General features: G+C 48.7%; 1 protein-coding gene across 1 annotated transcript in view; it reads right to left on the bottom strand.

The window, feature by feature from the left end:
* Cfap74 (cilia and flagella associated protein 74) overlaps positions 1-17,765 on the bottom strand; it is a 56,910-nt gene that overhangs the window by 7,246 nt on the left and 31,899 nt on the right. The window contains exons 21-32 of the mRNA XM_060378914.1: positions 14,219-14,340; positions 11,317-11,445; positions 8,828-8,915; positions 8,008-8,181; positions 7,399-7,532; positions 3,862-4,138; positions 2,614-2,712; positions 1,625-1,764; positions 884-1,018; positions 634-743; positions 414-469; positions 208-327 (exon numbers count right to left, since the gene is read on the bottom strand). Coding sequence (XP_060234897.1) covers positions 208-327; positions 414-469; positions 634-743; positions 884-1,018; positions 1,625-1,764; positions 2,614-2,712; positions 3,862-4,138; positions 7,399-7,532; positions 8,008-8,181; positions 8,828-8,915; positions 11,317-11,445; positions 14,219-14,340 — 1,584 coding nt within the window. The remainder of the gene's footprint in view (positions 1-207; positions 328-413; positions 470-633; positions 744-883; positions 1,019-1,624; positions 1,765-2,613; positions 2,713-3,861; positions 4,139-7,398; positions 7,533-8,007; positions 8,182-8,827; positions 8,916-11,316; positions 11,446-14,218; positions 14,341-17,765) is intronic.

Raw genomic sequence — 17,765 nt, forward strand, 5'->3', positions numbered from 1 at the left:
GCCACCGTGAGCAGCTGCCTGACAGCCCTGAGCTGCTGAGGCGGCCTAGGGATCTTTGCCTCCACAGGCTTGCTGGGAAGAGCTGGGGTCAGGAGGACAGGCTGCTTTCAGGCTCCAGCTGATCCTTCGGACTTGAGAACCCAGTGGTGTCTGCCAGTAGCCAATGGGGAACCCAGGGCCGCAGCACTGCCGGGGCGCTGCACTCACCAGTATGCTCTCATGGGGTGAGAAGGAGACCACCAGCGTCTGTTTGTCGCCCGAGCACAGCTTCCTGGAGGGGTTCATCAGAACGAAAGGGCCGTTGGGGTTCAGCACCGAGAACTCCAACTGAGGATTATCAAGGACGATGATAACGTTTTCAGGTTCCGCCTCACCCTCACTCCCACTGCCAGCTCTGAGCGTGGAAAGGATACTTTGAGGTCCTCAGGGGAAATGTTCTGGAAGGTGATCCTCTTTATGCTCCGATGCCCTGAAACGCAGCAGAGTCAGGTAATAGCTCCAAGGCCCCAAGAAGAACCTCTCTCTACGGCAAAGTCAGGAGGCAGATGGTAGCCGGAGTGGCCCTGCTACCTAGGGTGGAAGATATGCCCTAGGGAGTAGGGCTGTCCCTATAGAGAAGGACTTCGGACTTACCCACAGCGATCTCACCGAAGTTGAAGACGGTCCTGCCTTTGTTGGATATCACCACAATGGATGGAGCCACGGCTGGACACCACAGCTCCAGATAGAGAGTATTATGAGGGCTAGGACCAGGACGAGACAAGGACAAATAAGGCCAGATCAGGGGCCCTGTGCCCCTCAGACCTCAGATCTGACCAGTAGTAGAGAAGGGGCAGTGAGTTTACAGCCAGTCACACCCTATCCTGTCTCAAGAACTCCATACCTGAAGCTCAGTGGTTCTGATGCTTTCCTGTCTTTGATGTCGCCACTGGCAACCACGCAGGGGACCACAAACCTCTCAAACTTGCCCTGGAAGGCTCTGGACAAGAGGGCCTGGGCACTTTGGTACTCATTGGAACTGGAATGAAGCAACATCACATTCATGCACGGTCCTCATGGCTCTCCAGAGCTGCCCCTAGGAGTCAGCGTGGACCAGACCTTCCTCAGCTGCCACGGTTGTGCCTGCTCTGGGACTCTGCATGGGCACAGCAGTTTTGTCTGATGGCCTAATGTTCCTATTCTTCTCTGGCTCCTGTAGGGACCTTCTTCCCCACTGCATACCCTGGTCACCCAGAGAGAGGGAATAAATGGCTTTGTCACTACAGAGCCATATTTCTGGGTCCACAGGGTCACTTCCTGGGCTGGCAAGACTGGAGTCAGACCAGGAAGCAGATTGTTCAGAGGGACACCAGGTCCACTGGAATAGAAAGAAAAGCCCCAGGTCCAGATATTTCTGAAGCCAGTTAGGCCTGCAGCACACAAGCCAGTGAACCTGTGCTCCAGGTAACGTGTGGGAAAACCTCCACTGAACAAGGTGAATTTCATGGGGGAGAGTTTGTGGGATGCTGGGGGGAGGGCTGGTGGGATGCTGGGGGAGGGGCTGGTGGGATGCTGGGGGGAGGGCTGGTGGGATGCTGGGGGGAGGGCTGGTGGGATGCTGGTTGGGCGGAGCCCTTCATCCTACCTGGCACTGAGCACCACTGGCTTCTGCACCTCTGGACTGTGGGGAGCAGAGATCCGGGTTGGCCGCTCCCGGTTGTGAACCCGCATCCCAGACAAGGACTGTTTCCACGGTTCTTTCCTTTGGGCTGGTTCCTTCTGGAACTGTGACCAGGAACAAATGCTGTGGGGCTGCCCTCTGCATAGCAGGCCCTGCAGAGCTCCCTAGCCCAGGCTCTTCTCAGGCCTGGACCCACAGGCTTGGTCTGACTGCTTGCTGACTTAAGTTTGGAGGAAATGGTATACTCAGATCAACTGGCTCTCTAGGGGAGCCTGGGACAGGTGCAACAGGGATTAACAAAGTGAGCAGTGGAGACAGGGACAGGACAAGAGCACCTAGCAAGCCCCAGCACAGCCCTACAAGGACAAGTGCATGGCCTCAAATGTCTAAAGCTGGAGAGACCAAGCCACAGAAAGTAAGAAGTCTGCAGGACTTGTGTCTTTAGTCTCCTCCAGGCCGTGCCTTTGTTGCACCTCACTGCTTCGTCAGCAGGTGGAATGTCAGGACTCTTTGCTCATGTCCAGACTATAAAAGGCATGATGTATGCAGCCAGTGGCTTCCCGACTCCTAGGCTAGTGTAGCCTGCAAAGCCTGTCCATAGTCTCAGGTGATGGGTGCCATCTGTTTCAAGGCTGCCCTCCAAAGGTGGTTTCTGTGCTACCCCAGGTGAGGGGCTTTTCTGTGGTTTTGTCTCCCACGGTGTAGTGGTGCTTTCAGAAGAGGGAGAGGTCTTGCAAGACCACCTTTTAACCCTCTTGGAAACAGCTGGAAGCATAGTGCCAGAAAAGTCTGCCTTGTATCTCTGTTACATGGGCTGTCCTTAGGACAGGCTGCAGTCCCAGGTGCAGAGGCACACACATGGGCACCCTCCTTCCCTATGTTGGCATGCCCTTTTGCTTTCCTCATGCCCTCCCCTCTGGTCACAATGCACCTCCCCTAAAATACTCACGCACCGTCTTGGTTTCTACTTCCTTGTTCAGGATCTGAATGGCTTCCTCGAGGATTATCTCGTGTGGCAGTACAGGCTGGAAGGCCACTTGGACCAAACACCTCTGCAGAGAGACGCTAGGATTGCCAACCTTCCCCCAGAAGCCCAGAGGGCAGAGGGGGCCCTGCTTCACCACCTTTCTCCTCCCATGGTGACCTGCATCCCTGCCCCCTCTCCACTTTTTCCCAAGACAGGGTCTCTCTGTGGAGCCTTGGCTGTCGTTGGACTCTCTCTGTAGACTGGACTAGCCTCAAACTCAGACATCTGTCTGCCTTTTGTTCCTCAAAGAGCATGTGCCACTCTGAGCCTGGCTGCATTTCTCTTAAGATTGCTTTGTTCTGAGGTTTCAACCTAGATATGGCCTTTCAGGAAAGTTCTCCTTGATCACTACCCTAGGCAGCTGGGGTGGGCTTCAGGCCATGTGTGTCGGTGGCCTGTTAACTGAGGGTGCTGAGCACAGGGTCCTGAATGGGTTGGAACCTCACCAGACTAGACTAAGAAATGAGACTGGAAATAGGGAACCCTTCCTTCCCCATCTGGAGCAGGCCTCCTGGTGACTTGTGGACCACACCTGCCAGATGCTCAGGACAGGGAGGGTGTGGAGGATAAAGTGAAGGGGAAGAGGGAAAAAAGAAAAGAAAAAAAAGTGGAGGAAAAGAGTGAAAGGGGAAGGGAGAAGAGAGAAAGAGAAGAAAGGGGAGAGGAAGGAGAAAGAAAAAGGCAAAGCAGAAGGAAATATAGAGCTAGCCACTGTAATTAATCAGTGGGAAATGAGAGCCAACGGTGAGGGAGTACTGTCTGACAGGACATGTTTTAAGTAAGTGTATCCACTGAAACCCTGTTGTTGAATGGACTGAAGAACGCTGGGGGAGGTGGGCCACACACTGTGCTCCTAGAGGCAGGCACCATGTGGTCTTCTTTAGCTTCATCTGGTGGGAGACAATACTTGGCTGTTTTAACAGTCTGCACTTTTCTTCCAGGCCCAGGCAGGCACGTGCTAGACCAGCTGCCTGGGGGTTCTCTCTCTGTCTCTCAGGTCAGGTGAGGCTGAGGGTACCACATCTCCTTTCTACTACTCCTATGTGGTTCTCTGGCACGTGCTGCTTAGCCCTGCTATGGTTAAATGCCTGTGGTTGAGGTGGGCTAAGCCAGGCACCTTGGAGTGTGACCTGGTAGTGCTGCCTCCTAGGCTGTTAGTGGGGCCCATGCTCACCTTTCCTGGAAGCACAGTCCCCACGGATGGGGAGATGCTGATGGGTGAGTTAGGGGGCAACAGGAACTCAAAGGATGTTGGTCCCACTGGGGAGACTTCCCCAGAGCCGATCCGAGGCAGGGAGAGGGCCATCTTGTTCATGCTCAAGTGGGAGTTGATCACGTACAGCGTGGACACGCTGGTGCCATACAGGGTCGTGGCTGAAAACTTGATCTGGTAGTGGGACAGGGCCAGGGGTGGGTGCACACCCACTGCTTGGCAAGACAGCTTGAAGCACCTGAAAGCAACCAGTGTGTGTGGTGGTTGGGCCAGTCTTCTGTGGCCCCTCCACAGCCCTGGGTGGAGGAGACACACGGCGCCCGAGGTCAACGCGACAGACAACTGTGCTGGTGCCGCCCCAGCACTCCTCTCTCACCGTCATTTACTACCATCTGATTCACCAATTTAGAAAAAATGTTTTGGCTCATATATTTTGGTAGGGGCTAAACCAATGTGTAAGCAAAAGCATTTAAACAAAATAAAAACCCGTGAGTTGCTTTAAGAATAAGTGGTTGCAGGGGTGGAGAGATGGCTTAGGCCAGTGGCTCCCAACCTTCCTGAGGCAGTGACCCCTTAATACAGTTCCTCATGTTGTGGTGACCCCCAACCGTAAAATTATTTTGTTGCTACTGTTAATGAATCTCAATAAAGGTATCTGATGTTTGACCTCCAAAGGGATCAAAGCCCACAGGTTGAAAACTGCTGGCTTAGAAGTCAGGAGCATTGATTGTTCTTGCTGGTGACCCAGGTTCAGGCCCCAGCACCCACACAGTGGCTCACAGCCTCCTGCAGCTCCAGTCCCAGGGAGGAAGTCTTCTTCCGGCTTCTGCATGACACCGCGTACATGGCGCAGACAAGCAAGCTGCCCACACACGTGCAAATAAAAATAAAATTTGGGGGGCTGGAGAGATGGCTCAGAGGGTTAGAGCACTGGCTGCTCTTCCAGAGGTCCTGAGTTCAATTCCCCACAACCACATGGTGACTCACAACCATCTATAGTGAGATCTGGTGCCTTCTTCTGGTGTGCAGGCACAATGCAGGCAGAACACTGTATATGTAATAAAGAAATTATTAAAAATAAAAAATAAAATTTTTGAAAAAAGTAGTACAAAGAGTTGATTTCTGGCCTACTATATTAAATATTTATTGACAATTTAAAAATCCTCCTTTCTCTACCTCCTGAGTTTTGGAACAACAGGTCTGTCTCACCATGTCCTTTATGGGGTGACGGGTATTGAACTTGGGGTTTTGTGCATGCCAGGCAAGTAGTCTACCAACTGAGTTATATTCTTAACCCCAGAGACTTGGTTATTTTAAGCACTGGATACCTTCTCCATTTTCCCTGAACTATTTTCACTGCCTTCTCCTTGTCACCTTTCATCTTAATTACATCTGTTTTCTGTGCTGAGGATTGAATCCTTGTGCCCAAGTAAGAATGGGCTTGACTGTTTAGTATGCTCATTACACACATTGTTTTAACAGCTTATTGTAAATTTATGTGAGCAGGCATTTTGCCACATGTCTGTGCACCACATGCTTGCAGTGGTCAAAACAGGCATAAAGTACCCTGGGATTGGCATTGTGCCACTATGTGGGTGCTGGAAATTGAACCCTGGCCCTCTGAAAGAACAACCAGTGCTCTTAACTACTGAGCCATGGCTCCAGTTCCATTACATGCTTTTCTTTTTAATATTTGTTTATTTAATCTGTCTATCTGTCTACTTATCTATCTGTCTATCTATCTATCTACTATCTACTATCTATCTATCTATCTATCTATCTATCTATCTATCTATCTATCTAATATGCTCTTCCTCTGGAAGAGCAGCCAGTGTTCTTAGCCTCTGGCCACCTCTCCAGCCCCCTCGCCCATCACATGCATTTGTAATGCTCTAAGCAAGAACATGGATTACCCTGCCAAGCTCTCATCTATAGCAGAGATATGTTCCGGGGCTGGGGAGATGCCTCAGTTGGTATCCACCTGTCTGAGAAGTACACAGAGCTGGAGCCCTTCATCCTGAGGACCCACACAGAAGTTTGAGCACAGTGGCAAATACTTATAGCCCCAGGAACTGTGAGATGGAAGGGGAAAACAGACAGCTCTTTGGGAGTTTGTTAGCTAGCTTGCTAGTTTGGCCTATCTGGCAAAGTTCCGAGCCAGCGAGAGACCTTGTGACAAGAAAATAGTGGAAGGTGCCCGAGGGACACCACCTATAGGCTAGCCTATAGCTCACTATATAGCCCAGGATGGCCTCAAACTTGATCCTTCTGCCTCTACGTCCTAAATGCTGGGATTGCAGGCCTGTGCCACTAGCTGAGTTAAAAATTCTAAGTATTTTCTTCAGTCTGTCTGTCTGAGTGTGTGATGGATGTGTCTATGATCTGTGTGTATGTGTGTGTGTGTGGGGGGGCTTGTATATGCCATAGTGCAAGGGTGGAGGTCAGAGGACAATTTTGGAAGTTTGTTCTTGCCTTTTACCTTATTTTGAGGTAGGGTCTCTTTCTCTCTCTGAGACAAGGTTAGGGTTAGGGTTTCTCTGTGTAGCTCTGGCTTTCCTCAAACTCACTTTGTAGACCAGGCTGGCCTCAAACTCACAGAGACCCACCTGCCTCTGCCTCTGCCTCCCGAGTGCTGGGATTACAGGCATGAGACACCATGGCACGGCTAAAATATATCTTTTTTTTTTCTTTTTAATGTATGCTCTGTCTGCACATGCTCAACTGTATGAGTTTATGTGTACCACGTGTGTGCAGGAGTCTGAGGAGGCTACAGAAAAGCATGGATGCTTGGAACTGGAGTTACAAATGGTTATGAGCGATGGGATGTGGGTGCTGGGAATGGAACTGAGGTCCCCTGCAAGAACAATGAAGTGCTTTTAACTGCTGAGCTGCCTCTCTAACTCCTCCTACATAGTGAAGAAGTTTTGTTTTCCTTTTGGCTTTTTAGACAGCCTTTCTCAATCACACCACATGGCCAAAGATGCCCTAACTCCTACCCCTACCTCCACCTTGCACATGCTGGTATTGCAGGCCCTCATTTACCACACCTGCTTCACCAAATTCAGGGCTTCAAGCCGTATAGCAAGCATTCTTCTAGGCTACGCCCCAGACACCGACTCAGAAAGGCAAATGCATTGTAATGACAGCAGACCTCCCACAAGAAACCCAGGAAAGCAGGACGTGGCCTATTTCAAGCCTTGACAGTGAACAACCTATGGATACTTACACCAAGATACTTCCTACAAAGGACTGACAAGCGCACACGTTCTCATGTTCACAATACTCGTGCTCAGCAACTCGTTTCCTCATCTCCTCACACACAGCGACAACTGGTACAAAGCAAAGGTCATGTGGCCCTAACCTGTCTATTCCTGGGTCTTGGGTGCCTAATGGCCACTGTGCTGTCTGCCCCAGCCTGGAGCTCGGCCTGGTGGGATCTGAGGAGACGAGGGTGGGAAGGAGAGCATGGTCACATATCCCTCCGCCCATCAGGCTTACCGATTTATCTCGGATTTGCAAAGCAGCTCAAATTTGTACTCCTTAGCCTTAATTGGCTGGAAGATCACATCAAGTTGCAAAGTTTCCAGGGGCAAGATCGTCCCAAACCCATCATTGGGCTGGATGTCCACATACTGGAGAACAGAAACGCATCAGAGTGAAAATAAAAAGCATGCTCTGCAGAGCAGCTGGTAGGAAAGTATGGACCCTGTGTGAGGAAGTGAGATGTGAACACATCAGTGTTGGCACACACATGGAGGGCGTGAAAGTATGAGATGTGTGTGCGTGCTCAGCCTTGCTGAGTGTAAGGTCAGGAGCTCGGTGTGTGTGGGTACATAAGGGACAGCTTGCCTTCTTAGGCTGATGGCAGCCAGGCCTGGGCATCATTTTGGACTGTCCTGTGGGGCTTGGTCACGGAAGGTATTAGAAGGCTTTAGAAGGGAGAGAGTCTGCAGCTTTTTGGGGTATACCTTACAGGCAACACAATGAGAAGCAGGGAGGGGAGGGTCAGCTGGGAGGTACAGAGAGCGGCAGAGCTGCTGCTGCCTAGGCCTGGAGAGCAGCTGTTATGTCCTGCCCCGCGTTCCCAGCACCAACCACAGCACTTACCTTGGGAAGGCCAACAAACCCAAACTCCTGGGGCAACAACGAGAGGTTGCTGAGGCTGATCTGTGTCCTGATAGCTTCATAGATGGTGCAGTAGCCAAAGTTTATCTCCGAGGGGCAGAGTTCCAAGTCTGAGGTGGTTACGATGGCTTGGACAGTGAAGCCCACTGGTTTGATCTAAGGCTCAGAAGGCAGAGACCATTCCCAGGCACTGGAAGCTTTACACAACAGCCTCCAGATAAAACAGCTGTCCTGCTTCCTTCTGGCCAACTATGGCGTACTATGTCTGGAACATGAGTTCCTCAACCAGACCATTACTCAGTGTTTCCTGGTGAGTGGGCACCTGAGCCAGGAATCCACGGTGAAGATTAGAGGAGTAGGGCAGGCAGTAGTCTAAAGGATCAGCCAGGCGAGGCAATGAGTCATGTGACTATGTGTGCAAATATTGTCTGCAAGAACATGCAGACGTAGAGCCTTGTCAATGAAAGCATAACTGTGTGTGTGTGTGTGTGTGTGTGCGCGTGCGCGCGTGTGTTCGTGTGAGTATCCCTGTTCAACTGTGTAGGCATATTTCTTGTGTGCATATGTGGGTAAGGTACCTGAGCCAGTGTGCTTGGACCAGAATAAGAGAGGGTATGAGAGACCAGAATGACACCATGCAGGGTTGTGTGGACAGATGGCAACGTTGCCGTCAGGCCCTGGACATCATCTGGGAAATGAGGGTGGGTCCGAGATCAGGGTTCCTCCTCCGCAGGTACTGTCATTGGGGGTGCCGCAGCCCCCTGTTCCCTAGAGACAGCATCAGAGAGCACCCTATACAGACCTGGTCAGCCACCCAGATCGTCATCGGCGCCTCCAGAACCCGACTGTCCCGGTCGAAATGCTTCCCTGCATCTTCTGGGAGGGAGTGTCTGCGGGAGGCAGGGGCCGTTTTGCACACACTTTCTTTACATTTGTACAGTAAACTGCTCTAAAAGTGGAGGGCGAGGGTGGCTGTGAACACGGTATAACGGCCTATGAGGAACATGGCACAAGGAAACCCATTATGCCTTACACTGACGTCAAACATAACTGTCTTGTCATTGAATGGCCCACCAGGTCAGCTCAGCAGGGCTCACTGAAATGGCAAGCCCAGGGCCCACACGGGCCTGCACTGGGCCCTCTGCCTGTATGCTATGGCTGTTGGCTTGGTGTTTTTGTGGGACTCCTAACAGTGGGAGTGGGTGTATCTCTGACTCTTTTGCCTGCTCCTAAGACTCCTTCCCTCCCATTGGGTTGCCATGTCCAGCCTCAATAGGAGGGCTTTTGCCTTGTCTTATTGGATCTGGTTTTGTCCTGTTCGGCTGTCGTCTTTTGGGGGAGTGGCTCTGGGGGAGTGGAGAGATAGTAGGGGCTAGGAGGTGTGGAGGGAGGGAGGGGAAGTGGTGGGTGTTGAGGTTGATCTGGAGCGACCATGTGTTCAAGTGTTAATTGCTTGTCCCTCAAAGACCCTTACTGTCCTATGAGCAAAATGACGTGTGAACCTTGCCTCTAAAATTATCCCTGCTTGGCTAATAAAGTTGCCAACAGTCTGAGCTGGGCAGAGGAGAGGCAGGCAGAGTGAAGGTTCCCAGGCTTTGGGTCTAAGGAGGAGGAGAGAGGAAGGAGGAAGAAAGGAGAGGTTGCATGGGTTCATGTAACCAGGAGCACTGAGGACTGACGTGGTGGAGCAGAAGCCCAATGGTACATGTGCAAGCAGACATGGGGATTTCGGCTGTGGCATGACAGGATAAGCTTAGAGGGTTAACATCTGCCCAGCTCCAGAGTTATAAGGCTCATAATAAATCTAACAGCTCTCTGTGTCTTTTATAAAGTATCTTTTATAAATGTGTTTTATAAAATTATTAAATAGTGGGTTAAGGAATACTTGCTGCCATATTAATAACCAGCATTAATATTAATAGAATAATTAATTCTACTTACAGTTGGGATATAGTCTATGAGAGAAGAATATATTTTCAATGAAAACTTTTAAAAAAAGAATGTTAATAAGCTTGGCTAAGCCAGATGTAGTGGCATATAGCTTTAAATCCAGCACTTTAGTGGCAGAAGCAGGTGGTTCTTTTTAAGTCTGAGACCAGCTTAGTCTTCATACTGAGACCCTGTCTCAAAAAACTCCAAAAAAATAAGGGTTTGGTTTAATTCTCTCCCCTCCCTTCTCGTGTGTATATATCAAGACATCATATTTTATCTCATAAATATATACAACCATAATTCTAAAATAACATTAGCACTTTGTATGTCTTATTTTTCACTTGTCTTGGGGAAGTCGTGCACACTGTCCATATGTGAGGGGCAGAGGATAACTTGCAGCACTGCAGTCTCTCCTGCCGTGTGGACTCTGGTGCGTGGACTCAGGTTGTCGGGCTTGGAGGCCCGTGCCTTTACCTGCTGAGCTATCTCTTTAGTCCAACATAATGAAAGTTTTAATGACAAAAATCCAGAAACTGATAAGGATTCTATTATTTGAAGGAAGCCTAAAAATCCCTCTAAAAATCAGTTTATAAGCAGGTCACTCATGGGACCAGCACATGCCTCAGTGGTGGAGCACATGGCCCTGAAACTACTGAAAAAAAAGCTTTTGCTTTTTTGGGTGGTATATACCTATAATAGGCCAGAAGATAAAAAGGTAGGTAAGGCAGAAAAAAAAAAAATATATATATATATATATATATATATATATAAAAGAGAAAAAGGGTCCCCTTTACCAATCTGGGCAATCAGTGAAAATGTCCAAGAAGCAGCTCAGATTTTAAAAATCAGCCTCAACTCCTCTTCACTACCCTACGATTCAGAGGCCTGGAGACAGGTCCCCCTCCAGGTACCCAGCTTCAAGCCTGCCACACCTGCTTCTCTGATACAGACTCTGTTGACAGCCTCAAGTTTCCATCTCAGCCCTGAGAAACAGGCTTGGTAGTAGGAATCAAGGGTCTTGTAGGGTGACAGAGCAGTTAATGTAAAAAGCAGAACTTTTGGTTGCCAAAGCATCAGAAAAGCTGGAGTGGATTATCCTTAGTCCATCTGCGGAAAGGCTGATGCCAAAGGAAGGAGATGGCACATACAAACAGCCTGCACGAACAGCCCTGCAGGCACCAGGGCGAGAGCAGGCAGGGTGAAGACGACGCAGGAGCAGGCCACTCAGTGTGTCTGGGCAGAGCCAGGGAGTGCTCACCTTGGCAGGTGCACACACTGGAGGACGGGCGTCTCCGGGTGATCAGTACAGGGCACGGATCTCACCCTCCCCCCAGGCTTCGGGCCCTTCCCAGTCCTCACCTCGGCAGGAACTTGAGCTGAACTGAGTAGGTGGACAAGGCCTGGATGTAGCCTGTTTCTGGTAGAAGCTCTATGTGGCCGCGCAGCTCCTTACAGACTTCAAACCTCAGGCGCAGGGCTGCTTTTGACCTGCAAGAGCCCACATGTCACTTGGCATGCTTCCTTCTTTTCCTCGCTGAGGTGTTTCTAAGGGTAGAGCCTGTGTGCCTGTCACTGTGAGACAAGCACAGCACACCGACGGGTAGGAAGCAGCTTCGGTGCTGTTTCTTAAGGGATGTTTTATTCTGAAATGGAATTTGATTAAATTTTTAAAAAGTTGTTGTTGGGCCAGAGAGATGCTCAGTGTTAAGCACTTGCTGCTTTTGCTGAGGATTCAGCACCTCCTGGTGTTTCACACCATCTCTAACTCTAGTTAGGGTCTGATACCCTCTTCTGACCAATTGGGCATGAGCCATGTGTGTGGTACACACACATATGCAAGCAGGCAAAAAGCCACACATAAATAAAATGAAATACAATACTATGTATTTTTTGGAAACAGTCTCTTTATATAGTCCTGGATGTCTTGGAACTTGTTATATAGACCAGGCTGACCTTGAACTCACAGAGATCCTCATGCCTCTGCTTCCAAAGTGCTGGGATTTTAAAGGCATGTGCCACCATAATGATTATAATAATTTTTCTAAGTGAAATCTGTTACTGCTGTATTCGTTGTGTGTGCGTGTGTACATGTCCACTCACACGTGCTCATGAGCACAATGCTCACGTGGAGGCCAGACGACAGCTCTGTAAAATTGTTTCTCTCCTATGTTTTTGTTGGTTCTGTAGATTGAATTCAGGTTTTGTTGTTGTTGTTTTTTTTTTCAGACAGGGTTTCTCTGTGTAGCCTTGGCTATCGTGGACTCACTTTGTAGACCAGTCTGGCCTGGAATTCAAAGAGATCCACCTGCCTCTGCCTGCTGGAATTACAGGTGTGTGTCACCACGCCAGGCTTGAACTCAGGTTTTAGGCACTCACAGTAAGTACCTTTCTGCTGAGCCATTCTGCTGGCCCTGTTTTTGTTTTTAGACAGGCTCCTACTATGTAGCACAGGCTGAAGTATAAACCCACACTCCTGCCTCAATCTCCTGAGTGCTAAGTTTATAGTCACGTGACAACATATCCCAGCTTGAGAAAATTTAAAATAGAAATAACAATAAAAATTTCAGTTGCGGGGCTGGAGAGACGGCTCAGAGGTTAAGAGCACTGGCTGCAATTCCAGGGTCCTTAGTTCAAGTCTCAGCAACCACATGGTGGCTCACAGCCATCTATAGTGAGATCTGGTGCCCTCTTCTGGTGTGTAGACACACATACAGGAAGAATACCACATAAACAAACAAACAAACAAGTCTTTTTAAAAAATAAAAGAAAAAAAAGAATTAAAAAAATAACAATAGAAATTTCAGTTGAAATGGGCTCAAAGTTCCCAGAGACTGGAGTGCTTTATGGGGAGAAGTGCAAGTAGCTGCTGGGCACAGTGGCCTGGAAAGGGTGAGAGAGACGGCTTCTCCTAGGGCCCTGCTTGTTTTCACCTAGGACTCTTTACAGGAAGTATGGTGCGTGCGTGCGTGCGTGCGTGCGTGCGTGCGTGCGTGTGTGTGTGTGTGTGCTGCATGGACAGGTGTTAGCTATTGCCACAGTTCATAATTCAGAACCAGACACAGGAAGGCAGATACATCTGTGTGTAGTCATCAGGGCCTATCTGTGTCTTCTTGTCTCCATAACAAGTTATTTCTTTTGTTCTCTTTGGTTTTGGTTTTTCTACAGGGTTTCTCTGTGTAGGCTTGGCTGTCCTGGACTTGCTTTGTAGACCAGGCTGGCCTTAAACTCACAGAGATCCACCTGCCTCTGCCTCTGCCTCCCTGAGTGCTGGGATAAAAGAGGTGTGCCACCATGCCCAGCTGGTAGAATTATTTCTTAACTGAAAGAAGAAAAGGCAACCTAGAGAGGGAAGCCCAAGAAACTATTTCTTGGTTTACCTGGGGATCATGAACAATAATAGTCCTAGAGCCTCCAGGGGCCTCTAGTGCTGCCTAGAATGACCCTTGTCTATGCTCTGTATCCCATGGCATTCTAGACCTCTGCCCAGATATGCCCCCAGGGGCTAAGGCCACAGGGATTCAGAGCTGGAACAATAAAGCCACAGACACTGAAGCTCCAGAGCCAGCAGGAGCCATGTCACCGGGATACTATTCTTCCCGGTCCTGTGCAATGCTTGCTGTGGGTGAAGGCATAGTGACAGGGGCTTGGTATGGAAAGCCTCTGCCCTTTGCTCGGGGGACAGTGGTTCAAAGCTGGTGAAGTCATGAAATTTTGGATGCTTCTATCTCAAGAAAAAACTTTTAATCTAAAGTCTGTCTTTGTAAAGCAAAACAAACAGACACATTTCTTTTGCTGGACTCTGTTCTCCCTGTTGCTGCTACATTCTGTATTCTTGAGGGCACTTGAGACCCTAGGCATGCAGCAAGTGAGTTTTCGCTGTGGCTGCTGAGATACTCCCACAAGCTCAGACCTAACACATTACAGAGTGATTCTCTGAGCATCTCGGAGGACAGGGGCCAAAGTGGGACTAACAAGATGAAGGCTCAGGATGTAGGTAGGGTTGCTTCCTGTGGAGACCACAGGGGAAACCCATCGCTCTGCCCTGTGAGGTGCCTGGCATTTCATAGTGGTCCCTTCCTCTGTCTTCGGGTCTGTCTCTGTCCCTGACTCTCCTCGATTCCTCTACAATGCCTCAGAAACACTGGGGCCCCCGATGTTCAGGATCGCTTTTTTCAGGACCGTAGCCTACTCAGCTGCCTGGTCCTCTCCACTCAGAGGCAGCTCTAGGCACGAGCTTCCTGCTGACCACCATAGGCCTCACCTCGTGTGGACAGTGATGGAGTCCTGGTACAGTCGGTCATACATGCAGATCTTCAGGTCCACAGTGGTCCTGGGCACCCAGACTGGCACATCTATGGCAATGCCAGTGGCTCTGAAATATAACTGAAGCAGACACACACGTGTTTACTGTCATGCTTTGACGCTGGCAACTTTACTGTATTACCGGTATGAGGCTAGTAACTAAGCATGACATGGATTAGAGTTTTGTGATATTTTTCATGATTATCCTGTGCTGTGGGATTTAGAGAATTGTGGCAGAATTTCAGCAGCGCCATTGTATCTGGCATGAATTCCAGAGTGATGGCACGCAGGCTTTGAAGAAGCCTTTTGTAAATAGTCAGTGACTGTGATTTTACAGCGGTTCCCATGAAAGATTCACAGAGCCTTCGCAGGAAGTTGGGGCTGAGAACTGCTTAGGTATTGGTTCCTTCGGACGACCCCTAGATCAGATGAGAGGTTTTGTATGTACAAATCAACTCGCTAAAAGTGCCTTTGCAAAGCAGATTCAGGGTTCAGTCCTGCAGAGGCTGATCCCCTGATACTAAGAAGCCTAAATTCATCCTGCGGTGTCTCCCTCGTAACCCAAAACACTGACCAGAATAATCTATAATAGTCATATTTTTTGTTTGTTTGTTGTTTCTCTGTGTAGCTTTGGCTGTCCTGGACTTGCTTTGTAGACCAGGCTGGCCTCAAACACAGATCTGCCTGCCTCTGCCTCCCGGAGTGCTAGGATTACAGGCGTGTGCCACCACACAGGCTCTCCTATTTCTGGTTTTTAATGAATTTTATTAAGCGTATAGTAAGCCAAGGTAAAACGCAGACTGACCCATGGTAAATGGTAGTAAGACATTATCAAGCGTGGTGCTCAAAATATTCAGCAGTTCAGGGAGTGGTGGTGCACTTCCTCAGTCCTATCATTTGGGCTGCAAAGGCGGGGCAAGCAGATCTCTTGGAATTTGAGGCCTCTGTGGTATAGTGAGTTCCAAGCCAGCCAAGGCCACGTAGAGAAACCCTGATTAAAAAAACAAAAATAAAAAGCCAGCAGAAATGAAGTGGGGAGCACCGCTGAAGCGGTCAGCTGGAATTCCCATAGAAGGTCCGAGGGAGAGAGCAGCCAAGCAAAAGAACAAATACGGGCAAGTCCAGGGCTTTCCGGGACACACGGCCCAGGATGGGGGAGTTCCCCCACCCACAGCTCAGAGGCCACAGCGCCTTGTATGCACAAGCACTGTAGAAAGCACTGTGGCTCCTCATTGACTATGACCTTCTGCAGTGGGAAGCTTTTCTGTCTGAGGTTGGGAGCAGCACAAACTCATACATTATATAAGTGTAAATATTTAGAAGGTAGTCAGTGCACACCTGTAATCCTAGCGCTCCAGGAGGCAGAGGCAGGTGGATCTCTGTGAGTCCCAGGGCAGCCTGGTCTATAAAGAGAGTCCAAGGCTACACAGAGAAACCCTGTATTGAAAAACAAAACAAATTATCTGTGCTGGGACTAACTGAAAGTCTCACCCAGGGGAAGCTGTTCTGTCTGCTACGGTCTTTGTGAACCAGCGACTCTAGATAACGGTTTTGGTTCTCAGTGCTTCCTGTCAGGTTCTGCTGGACAGCATGCGTACCTGATAGGATGCCCTCCCACCTTTCCGCTCCTTCCTGTTTCATTCTTTTATTTCTGCTTGCCATATACATAACAAGCTCACTCATCCAAAACTGAAATTACATCCATCCCCTATGAATATTATCTTAAAATGTCTGTCAATGGATTGTTTTGGGACAGAGTTTCTCTGTGTAGACCAAGCTGGCCCTCAGAGCAGTCTGCCTGCATCTGCCTCCCTCAGTGCTGAGATTAAAGGTGTGCTCCACTACTCCCAGCTACTTCTTTCCTTTTTTTCTTTTTCTTTTTCCTTTTCCTCTTTTTTTCTTTCTTCTTCTTCTTCTTCTTCTTCTTCTTCTTCTTCTTCCTCTCTCTCTCTCTCTCCCTCTCTCTCGCTCTTTCTTTTGCCAGTCGTGTTTGGTTCTATCCTAGGTCTCTGGGTTATCCAGCCTCTGGTTCCCAGACCTGCAGGCAGTGTCAGGTGTGTCACAGTCACTGCTTGGCCACTCCCAGAAGTTCTGTGCCAGCTTTACCCCAGCACATCTTGCAGGCAGGACAAATTGTAGGTTGAAGGTTTTAGCTGGGCTGGTGTCACAGTCCCTCCATTTTCCAGTCCCAGAAGATGGCCGATTCAGGATCCATATCCCCGTTAGGAGTCTTCGCTAGGGTCCCCTCATGGATTCCAAGGAGTTTCCACTGCACTAGATTTCTACCTTGACTCCAAAATGCCCCCCCCCCTAACCCAGCGGTCTCTCCCGCTATCCCAGTATTCTCTTCCCCCTCCCCAACCACCTGACCCCTCCTGCTCCCCCCACCCTCGTCTTTAGTCCACCCTTGAAATCTAGTCTATTTCCCCTTCCCAGGGAGATGCTTGAGCCCCCTCCCCTGAGCTCTCCTTGTTACTTAGCCTTTCTAGGTCTGTGGATTTTGGCATGGTTACCGTTTACTTTACAGCTAATATCCACTTATGAGTGAATATCATGTTTGTCATTCTGGGACTGGGTTATCTCACTCAGCATGTTTTTTTTTTTTTTTTTGTTCCATCCATTTGCCTGTAAATTTCATGATGTCATTTTTTTCAACAGCCAACTAATACTCCATTGTGTAAATGTACCATAATTTTCTTTATCCATTCTTTGGTTAAGGGACATTTAGGTTGCTTCCAGTTTCTGCCTATTATGAATAAAGCCACTATGAATATAGTTAAGCAACTGTCCATGTGGAAGGATGGAACAGCCTTTGGGTTTATGCCCAGGAGTGGTATAGCTGGGTATTGAGGTAGATTGATTTGCAATTTTCTGAGAAACCACCAGATCGTTTTCCAAAGTGGTTGTACAAGTTTGCACTCCCACCAGCAATGGAAGAGGGTTTCCCTTGCTCCACATCCTCTCCAGCATGAGCTGTCACTTGTGTTATTGAAATTAGCCATTATGACAAGGTAAGATGGAATCTTAAAGTCATTTGATTTGTATCCTGATAGCTAAGGATATTAAGCATTTAAGTGTTTCTTGGCCATTTGAGACTCTTCTGTTGAGAATTCTCTGTTTAGATCTGTACCCATTTTTAAATTGGATTATTTGGTTTGTTAATGTCTAGTTTCTCAAGTTCTTTATATGTATTTCATTATTAGCTATCTGTCAGATATAGATTTGGAAAATCTTTCCCCATTTTGTAGGCTGCCATTTTGTCTTATTGACAGCGTCCTTTGTTTTACAGAAGCTTTTCAGTTTCATGAGGTCCCATTTATTAACTGCTGATCTTAGCACCTGTGCTGTTGGTAGTCTGTTCAGGAAATTGTCTCCTGTGCCAGTGTGTTCAGGCTCTTTCCCACTTTTTCTTCTAACAGGTTTAGTGTCTCTGGTTTTATGTTGAGGTCTTTGATCCACTTGCACTTGAGTTTTGTGCAGGGTGATAGATATGGATCTATTTGCAT

This window comes from Meriones unguiculatus, chromosome 3 (assembly GCF_030254825.1).
Source record: "Meriones unguiculatus strain TT.TT164.6M chromosome 3, Bangor_MerUng_6.1, whole genome shotgun sequence".
NCBI classification, from domain to species: Eukaryota; Metazoa; Chordata; class Mammalia; order Rodentia; family Muridae; genus Meriones; species Meriones unguiculatus.